The sequence below is a fragment of the Dermacentor variabilis genome, chromosome 9 (assembly GCF_050947875.1).
Source record: "Dermacentor variabilis isolate Ectoservices chromosome 9, ASM5094787v1, whole genome shotgun sequence".
Taxonomy (NCBI): Eukaryota; Metazoa; Arthropoda; class Arachnida; order Ixodida; family Ixodidae; genus Dermacentor; species Dermacentor variabilis.
In genome coordinates this window covers 148273111-148283494 of record NC_134576.1, presented here as the reverse complement: position 1 = coordinate 148283494, position 10384 = coordinate 148273111, and the positions used below count along the sequence as shown (strand labels likewise).

Here is a 10384-nt window from a genome sequence, read left to right as displayed (position 1 = left end):
AGGCAAGGCTCCGGCAAATTGTCATCTCTGACAGCTTTTTCTGTTGGGTATCCCGCATCATGTAAGGCCATTTTACAAGTTTCCCTCGGCGCAAATACTTACTGGAACTTCCGGTTCCCAACGCGCTCTTTGCCATTGCCAACCATCTTCGCTAGCAATGTGTACAGCACTCCAGGCTATTTGTTCGTACAAAGTTACCGTGAAAAGACTTCTGATAGACCAGGATAAGCGCCGAGTGGAGGAGCAAAGAGCGGATTTCCGACACATTCGTCACGCCTATTCCGTGCCGCGGTCGCAGCCATGGCGGTATTTGCGGACACGCACGTTAGGTAAATGCGCGCGAAATACATGTGTACCATCCGGTACACCAACATCTAAACGGTTTCTAAAGATTAACGAACCATGAAAGACCATATGCCCCACAGGCGCGTTGTTATCGTGTTGCAGGATTCTAGCGGATGAAGAACAACTTGGTCCGCGTCAGTTCTCAAGTTGCCAGTAAGGTTGCAACAAGGATGCGACCATTGCAACAACAACGATACCGGGGTCGCATCGCCCACCACGTCGTAACCACGTGTCTTCTGTTCGTCGCCCTTGGCTCCACATTCAACGGACAGGATAAAACCTGTCACTCGAAGTCACTGCTGGTATTCTGCGATTGCTTTATTCGTATTTATCATTGTGCGCTGCAGATTTGTCATGTATTACCAACTTGTCCTACCTTGATCAAACTCTTGCCAGTGCGGCAAAATAAGTAGTTCATGCAGGTGGCAGGCAGCCAGTTGCATTCGTGCACTTTGATACGACATGGCTGATAACCCCCTCGGTTGAACACAGCACTCGCGTAGCAAGAGAGTTGCCAGCACACTTTATTTCCTGACGTCGAAATACTCGTGCTCCAACTGGCCTCCTAAGCCATTTCCAGAAGGCTCCCGGTCGTCGCCGTCCTTGCCCGGTCCGTGCATGATCGCGCCGTCCGAGCCCCCGGCGTCCATGCGATGGCGGCGCCGGCCTGCACGGCTGCAAGCAGCATTGGGAGGGTCAGAATATACACTGGGAGGGTATGTAAATATATATATATATATATATATATATATATATATATATATATATATATATATATATATATATATAGGCGCACTTCTAAAAGGGGCAGTTTCGCGCGAAAGACGAAGCATCGCTTGCAATAGCAAATTAGCACACAGCTAACTGAAAAAACGATCGATAGTAGTTTTAAGTTGGAAACATCCGCTTACTAACTAAATTACCAGCCATGTTGTCACGCACGCACAGCTAAATATGAACAAATCGCGCTCGACGACCGCGCAAACTCGCTGTCGAAACGCTGGAGTTAGGAAGTGCGGAAGCAGCAGCGAGCGAATTGGCCTCCGTGTTGTCTCTCACTTCAACGCGAACTAAACGTTGAAAGCACAGCATATACGAAGCTACTGGCGTTAGGCGCATGCACCAAGGTCCATCTAAATAGGTCGCGAAGCTTACAACGAAAAGCGTGCCAAAACCCATCGCCAAAGATATCAGCTGGCGGTGCACGATTGAGGCGCGACTACGCGAGAGGGGGGGACAAATTGAAACTATAAAATCTATGCGAAAAAATTTTTTGAAGAAATGTAATCGGAATGCAGTCGTACGAGTAAATATCCCGTTTCAAGTATGTTCGTTGTGCTAAAACAACAAATGATAATTTTTTTCTTATTTCTCAATTTATTAGTTCGTTTTTGGTGACCCCTATCAGCCAGTGCATCTGGCTCAAGACTTGGCAAGGCTGTGCAAACCAGCTACTATCTCGTGCGGAATAACATTGCACACTTGAACGCGGTGGTCTCAACTGAGTTTTTCTTTTATTTCCTTGTGTGTTGCATATGAATATATGGTGTCGAGAGGAATTACGAATGATTCTGGGAAGAGGATCCGCACATGGTTGCTATACATTACGACTGTCTGCTGGCCATAGTACTTTTCATGCATTCAAACATATTTTCTCTGGTCAATTATCTTAGTTACATTATTCTGGACGAATAAAAGTGAAGTTGCTTTTGAAACCCATGTGACAGTGCCATTTATTTCCATCCTATTCGCTTACTTTCCTAAGGAAGCTACTGCCTCGCCGTCAATAACAGCCTAATTATGTTCACATTAAGACATACCCAACTCCTATAGTTAAAGGAGACGTTGACGTTTCAGCCGAGGCGAGTCGCAAGCTCTCCACAGCCTCAAAAAAAACTAACTTCTCGCGTAGCCGTCGAAATGTCGGACGCTAAAGAAATTCAAACATTCGCGCCAAGCAGCATAAGATCGTGACGTCACTGCCCTTTCCAGTTGTGACTTCACTTTTTATTTTATTTTTTTTTATTTTTGCTTGCTATTAGTTGTCCCCACAATATGTAGATGCGATGGTTACAACAAGTCGCCATTTTCTTCACATGCGGGCTTCTATGAAAGCTTCGCTACCAGTTTACATATACCTTGCATGCACTTTGTCCACAGCGCAGATCGCTTGCAGGATATGGCAGCCGCGCCGTAAGCAGTAGCCACCGGAGTAGAACGTCACCACGCTCTCTCTCTCGCCTCTCTGCCCCCCCCCGTTCTTCGCGCACAAAAGAAAACGGTGCGCTTCCGCCCCGCTTTCCTCCCTCGCGCGCGCGAGATTGAGCGCGATCGTCGGCCCACCCTATAGTATGCTTTCACGGCACGCACGGGGCGCAGCGACGATCTTAACCTGTTTGCTTGTTATACGGAACTCCATGGCGACGGCTACGGCAGAAATGCGTTTGGAGTGTCCATATAATTGCTATCGCAATAAAAAGGAACAAAAATATAATTTCGACATTTCGGCCGGGGCCTGGCCAGGCCGTACGCCGTTCAGAACGTCGAAATTGTATGTTGTTTGTTTTTTACGTGCACCTGCACTTCTTTCAATTTATTAAACGCCGAATTCGGACAACCCCGTCCTTCATATTGTGACGTGTAGCTGATGTACAAGTCTACAATATATTTACACGTATACCAACGGTGGCAAAGATGGCAACGCTATAACAAGCGGGCACACACGTCGTCTTGTTCCTCCACAGTGCAGCCACACTGTGGCGCGGCTGTTCCGTATCAATATGTATAATATATATGTATAATATTGTTACGTAGGAAGACACCAACGAAAAGCTATTTAAAAGTATATTTACAAGGCAATACGCTTCACTTGGCCAAGAGGCAACAGCCCGCGCTAGCTTCTAATCGTCGTCGTCGTCTTCACACTGCTCGCCTTTCGTGATCGCACATACTGTGCCGTAGCACTACCCCCGGCGGCAAAAGCGCCGTCCCGGAGCGACTAAAGATCGGACTCGGAAGCAGTGTAGTAGGCCTTGAGCCGACTGACGTGTACGACATCACTAGATGCCAGAGGAGAGGACGAGGTTGAACCCACAGGAGCAATTTCGTAAGTCACAGGCGTCACCTGGCGCAGCACGCGGTAGGGCCCTGTGTATCGCGAAAGGAGCTTCTCTGAAAGTCCGACGTGACGAGTGGGCGACCACAGGAGCACGAGCGCACCAGGCGAAAACTGTACGTCACGATGGCGGGCGTTGTACTGGCACTGCTGAGTGGTTTGTGAGGCCGTCAGTCGAGCACGGGCAAACTGACGTGCATGGTCGGCGAGGGCGATGGCATCGCGCGCATACTCGCTTGTTGAGACCGCAGCAGGAGGAAGTGCCGTGTCTAAGGGCAAGGTAGGTTCGCGACCGTACAGTAGATAAAAGGGAGAAAATCCAGCGGTGTCGTGCCGGGAAGAATTGTACGCAAATGTTACGTAAGGAAGGGCGATGTCCCAGTCGTGGTGGTCCTTGGAAACGTACTTGGCCAGCATATCGGTAAGAGTACGGTTTAACCGCTCTGTCAGGCCATTGGTTTGAGGATGGTATGAGGTAGTCAGTTTGTGTTGAATGGAGCAGGAACGCACAATGTCAGCGATAACTTGCGAGAGAAAGTTTCGACCACGGTCAGTAAGGAGCTGTCGCGGGGCGCCATGAAGCAAGATAATGTCACGCAAGAGGAAGTCCGCGACGTCAGTGGCGCAACAGGTAGGGAGAGCCCGAGTGATAGCGTATATGGTGGCGTAATCAGTTGCGACGGCTACCCATTTGTTCCCAGAGGATGACGTGGGAAAGGGACCGAGCAGGTCTAATTCAACACGAAAGAACGGTTCCACAGGGACGGTGATCGGCTGGAGATGACCGGCAGGTAGCACCTGAGGTGTTTTCCGACGCTGGCAGGGATCACATGCAGCAACGTAGCGTCGAACGGAGCGAACGAGACCAGGCCAATAGAAGCGGCGGCGGACGCGGTCGTACGTGCGGGTTACCCCAAGATGTCCTGCAGTGGGTGCGTCATGCATCTCAAAGAGCACAGTCTGTCGTAGCTGTTTTGGCACGACAAGAAGAAGGTCAGAGCCGTCAGGGAGAAAGTTCCTTCGATACAGAATGCCGCCCTGGAGGACATATCGGCGAACGGATGCGTCGGTAGGTGTAGAGCGCAGACGCTCGATAAGTGCTCGCAGCGATAGGTCGCGGTACTGCTCATCGGCGATGTTAGCGAAGGCAGACAGAGAGAAAATGCCGTTGGCGCTACTACTGTCGGCGTCGTCAGGCTCGTCGACCGGGTAGCGAGACAGGCAGTCGGCGTCCTTGTGTAGTCGGCCAGATTTATAGGTGACAGTATACGAATATTCTTGGAGGCGTAAGGCCCAGCGACCAAGTCTTCCTGTAGGATCTTTCAGGGAGCATAACCAGCAAAGCGCGTGATGGTCTGTGACAACGGAAAAGGATCGGCCATATAAGTATGGGCGGAATTTCGCAACCGCCCAAACTAGGGCCAGACACTCACGCTCAGTGATGGAATAGTTGCGCTCCGCGGGTGAGAGGAGCCTGCTGGCGTAAGCGATAACCCGGTCTTGGCCACGCTGGCGTTGTGCCAGGACCGCGCCTATACCGTGACCGCTGGCATCAGTACGGACTTCGGTAGGCGCAGAAGGATCGAAATGGGCCAGAACGGGAGGCGTTGTGAGAATGTCGATTAGATGTGAGAATGCAGAGGCCTCGTTATCGCCCCACTGGAAAGGTGCGTCTTTTTTCAAAAGCTCGGTTAGTGGTCGTGCTATGGCGGCGAAATTTCGCACGAAACGGCGGAAGTACGAACAAAGGCCGATGAAGCTGCGCACATCCTTGACACACTTCGGAACAGGGAAGTGCTCAACAGCATGGATCTTGCCTGGGTCCGGTTGCACTCCGTTCGCGTCAACGAGATGTCCAAGGACGGTAATCTGGCGACGGCCGAATTGGCACTTGGATGCGTTGAGTTGCAGACCGGCTCGACGAAAAACGTCCAGGACTGCTGAAAGGCGCTCCAGGTGCGTAGCGAACGTTGGGGAGAATACGATAACGTCGTCCAGGTAGCACAGGCACGTGGACCATTTGAATCCGTGAAGAAGGGAGTCCATCATGCGTTCAAAAGTGGCAGGGGCGTTACATAGACCGAACGGCATCACTTTAAATTGATAAAGACCGTCGGGTGTGACAAAAGCAGTCTTCTCGCGGTCGAGATCGTCCACGGCAATCTGCCAGTAGCCGGAGCGAAGGTCAATAGAGGAGAAATAGCGAGCACCGTGGAGGCAGTCAAGGGCGTCATCAATCCGAGGTAGGGGATACACGTCCTTTTTGGTAACCCTAATAAGGTGCCGATAATCCACGCAAAAGCGCCATGAGCCATCCTTCTTTTTGACCAGTACGACAGGTGACGCCCATGGACTATATGATGGTTCAATAATGTTCTTGGCAAGCATTTTGCGAACTTCTGCGTGAATAACTTGACGCTCAGCTGGTGACACTCGATACGGGCGGCGATGAATAGGAGGGGCATCGCCGGTATTAATGCGATGTTTGACAGCTGTAGTTTGGGCCAAAGGACGATCGTTAAAGTCAAAAATATCGTGGTAGGAAAACAGAACGCGGTAGAGTTCACGAGCGTTCTCGGACGGCAAGTCGGGGGCAATCATTTTCTGTAAGTCAGCGATGGTACAATTTGCCGACTGCGATGGTAGAGGAGTATCGGATGAAGTGTCGTCTACTGCAATGGATGCTACTGAGTGATCCTCGAATGAGCAAAGCTGGGCCAGAGACATCCCGCGTGGCAGCACTTGTGTCGTCAAGCCAAAGTTGACCACTGGCAGGCAGACGCAATTCGCCGTAATAGATAAAACTGTATGAGGTACTGTGAACCCGTGTGTAAGGAGGACGTCTTGCATAGGAGCCGCGATGTAGTGACCGTCGGGGACTGGAGGGGATGACACGAGGTCAACGTAGGTCAGTGCCGAAGGCGGCAAGCGAACGAAGTCGGCGGAACTGAGGCGACTGGGGTGTGGTTCAGCAGGATCCAGAACAGGCAGGTCAAGGCGGAGAGTACTGGCGGAACAATCGATGAGAGCAGAATGTGCGGAGAGGAAGTCTAAGCCGAGGATGATGTCGTGGGGACAGTGGGCGATGACTGTGAATAGCACGATTGTTGAGCGATCGGCGAAGGAGACGCGGGCGGTACACATACCAATTATGGGGGCTGTTCCGCCATCGGCGACACGGACAACAGGCGTCGTGGCGGGCGTGATAATTTTCTTGAGCCGGTTACGAAGGTCAGCGCTCATCACGGACAAATGCGCCCCAGTGTCTATGAGTGCAGATACTGAAACACCGTCGACTTGCACATCAAGAAGGTTCAGATGAGTGGGCAACGTCAGTAGAGGATTTGGCGGCGTAGGGAGCAATGCAGCGTCACCTCGAGGCGCTGCATCGTCTAGTTTTCCGGCTGGGAGCGGCGTCCGAAAGGAGTCGGCGAATAGGAGCGACGGGGCTGGGGAGAGCGAGATTGTCGTCGTTGGGGCGAAGGCGACCGAGAATAGGGGCGGGTCGTTGCAGGAGAATCAGTGGCGGCATTATCGGAGCGTGCGGCATAGGGACGAGAAGGGCCACCTGGGGAGCGAGAGTAGGCAGTATAAGTAGACCGGATCGGGGAACTCCAGCGACTGCGACAGTGCCGAGAAATGTGCCCGATTCGATGGCAGTAGAAACAAATGGGCTTGTCGTCAGCAGTGCGCCATTCAGAAGGGTTGCGGAAACGAGGTGGGTAAGGAGACGCGGGACGGGGCGGAATGGAAGAAGCCGGGCGGGTATCAGGGCGATGGGTCGAGCAAATGGTGTGAAGACCCATGTTTTCGAACTCCTGGCGGACAACTGCCTGGATGAGGGAGACCGTGACTGCAGATGTGTTGGAGGGACTGGAGTCGAAGGCAGCCGGATAGGCGGCCTCGATCTCACACCGGACGATCCTGGTAACATCGGCAGTGTTGTTGGGACGAGGAGCGTCGGCACAAGAAGATGTCGCTGGGGTGTTGGGCAGACAGGCAAACTTCTGGTCAATACGTCGGCTTTTGGCGAGTTCCAGGCGGCGGCACTCTTTTATAACAGCATCCACCGTCGCTACGTTGTTGCAAACGAGCAAGTTGAAGGCGTCATCGGCAATGCCTTTCAGGATGTGGGAAACCTTGTCTGTCTCAGTCATGTGGGTGTCAACTTTGCGGCACAGAGCCAAGACGTCCTGAACGTACGTGACATAGGGCTCTGTGGACGTCTGCACACGGCCGGAAAGCGCCTTCTGCGTGGCAAGTTGGTGACCGTAGGGGTTGCCGAACAAGTCTCGAAGCTGTGTCTTAAGTGAATCCCAACTGGTGAGCTCATCTTCGTGCGTGCGATACCAAACTCTAGGTGTGCCACCGAGGTAAAAGACGACGTTGGCGAGCATAATAGTAGGGTCCCACCGGTTATTGCGGCTGACGTGTTCATACAGGCTGATCCAGTCATCGACGTCTTCCCTATCTTTGCCTGAGAATACGCCAGGATCACGGGGAGCGGGGAGAGTGATGTAGGTCGTCGAAGTGGCAGCAGGTGTCGGAGCCGGCGGAGTCGGGTTGTCGTCGCCGGGAGCCATGAAGGAAGGCTCGACGTACCGTCCACTGCGAAGCTCCGTGACGAGGTACAGGGAACGTCCACCTCCACCAGATATGTTACGTAGGAAGACACCAACGAAAAGCTATTTACAAGTATATTTACAAGGCAATACGCTTCGCTTGGCCAAGAGGCAACAGCCCGCGCTAGCTTCTAATCGTCGTCGTCGTCTTCACACTGCTCGCCTTTCGTGATCGCACATACTGTGCCGTAGCAATAAATATATATATATATATATATATATATATATATATATATATATATATATTCATATAGATTTTTCTTTTGTAGTCTTTTGTAAGGACTCTCCGCTAGGGGGCCGTGGAGTACTGACGTGTCTCACATGGTCTCCTGCGTCTTGCGCTCATTTCTACAGCAAGGCCACTCAGTCCTTTCATTTTGCACCGACAGAATCGGCAAGCTGCAAGGAACAAGCGGATACCACCTACTTTAAAAGTGAGTGCGTTTTTGTCAAGATTTCGAGCTTCTTGTTCACCGACCATCCCGCGCCTTGCTAAGCCTAACGCCGCGCGAGACCCCACCGGCCCGCCGGAGAGAACCACCGTCGCACGTGCAACAGGCACACGGTGCGCGTGAAAGGAGACCGACAGCGCTCGCTGCCGCACGTGCGTTGCACGTGCACTGTGTGTCGAAGAGGAGGCTCGGCGCTCACAGGCGCTGCGGCTGACAAGCAGGCTTTGAGTTGAGCCAAGAAACACCCGCGACGGACGCGACGTCAAGCGAACGACAAGAAGAAACAAGCGCCATGCATGCAGACTCAGCGGAAGAAGCCGACGTCGCGCAATCTTGGACCTACGATAAGAACAGTGGCAGAACTATAGACCTCAACGACCAATGGCTGACATGGGAAAGGAAAGGCAAAAAGGAAATCACGCACATCAAGTCCCCCGCAGTGACCCAATCCACACAACAGCCAGCCATGCCGCCGCCGCCGCGTAAATTCAGAACGCCACCGCTACCTTTGGACGACATCAAGATTGTCTACCGCCCACAAGCTGGCCTTGAACTCGCCAAATGGTCACTCGTCGCAGTCACTCACGCAGTCGGAAGATCCAGCGGAATATTGCAAAAAGAATTCCACGACAACGTGAGAGTACAAATGCAAAAAGAAGAAAACATCATTGCAAGTACAGCAAACAACTACGCTCAAAACTTACCCAAGGTCACTAGCATACAGCTTGGAGGCAACATTTACAACGTAAAAGCCAACTCTCGTCTACCCGAAGATGTCAGCAAAGGTGTTATCTACGGTATCACGCCGGGGACTTGCAGTGCGGAACTAATGGATGGAATTCGAGTGCCAGCACGCTATACAGTCCTCAACGCCCGCATGCTCGGACAGTCCGCGGCGGCGGTCATCTATTTTGAGGGCCCACACGTCCCCTACAACATCATTTATCAGAGCGGCGACTACCGATGCAAGCCCTACCGCAAATAAGTTCAGTATTGCCGAACCTGTGGCAACCTCGGACATCGTCAAGACGTTTGCCCAAAACCAACCCCAAATTTCTGCTACAAATGTGGCAAAACAAACCAACCCCCGAACCATGACTGCCATCCCACGTGCAAGATTTGCGGAGAAGGAGACGAAACGGCTGGGAAAGAATACAAGAAAAAGCTCAAGCCCAACCCACCGCCTTACCAAGTAAGACAGCAATGGCAAAACAGGATCCAAGAGCGAGACAGTCGATGGAGCTCCAACCGCGATGAGTTCCCTGAACTAGGTGCTGCCAATGGATGCGCCGCCTACTCAAGTGACTCCTCTAGTGGAAACGCAAGAACTAGCAGACCCAAGTCAAGATCGCGGTCGCGTTCCCGAAAACGCGTGAATTACGCTGAAGTGGCCAGTGCATGCGCCGCCAACTCAAATAACGCCTCCATCCAGTAGCACCGCAAGAAATAACAGACGCACGTCAAGATCACGATCAAGATCGCGATCGCGTTCCCAAAAACGCCTGAATTACGCTGAAGTGGCCAGCAGCTCAGGCAGTGCAGGCGTCGTATCGGCAGAAGCGGTAACCGTAAGAGCCCTCGAGAGCAAGCTACAAAATCAACAAAATCTCATAGACAGACTATTCCAAAGATGCAAAGAATATGAACAGGGAAGCAAACAATCATTTACAGCGCTAACCACGGACGCAGTTGATTCCGCTATCGAAGCTAGAGTTCAAAAGCACCTCCAGGCTTTCGAGGACGTCTTCACAAAGAACATCCTTGCCCTGATTGAAAACATCACCAAGCCTATTGTCGAGAAGATTGCGTCCCTTAACACCCAAGTGACCACCCTCGCAAATCAAGTCACC

At 52.0% G+C, this 10384-nt stretch overlaps 1 protein-coding gene across 1 annotated transcript in view; it reads right to left on the bottom strand.

The window, feature by feature from the left end:
- Positions 1-849: 849 nt before the first annotated feature.
- The window catches only part of LOC142557816 (uncharacterized), a 33789-nt gene continuing 24254 nt past the window's right edge, over positions 850-10384 (bottom strand). Inside the window, exon 4 of the mRNA XM_075669965.1 lies at positions 850-1020. Within this exon, the coding sequence (XP_075526080.1) occupies positions 870-1020 (151 nt within the window). The 3' untranslated portion in view covers positions 850-869. The remainder of the gene's footprint in view (positions 1021-10384) is intronic.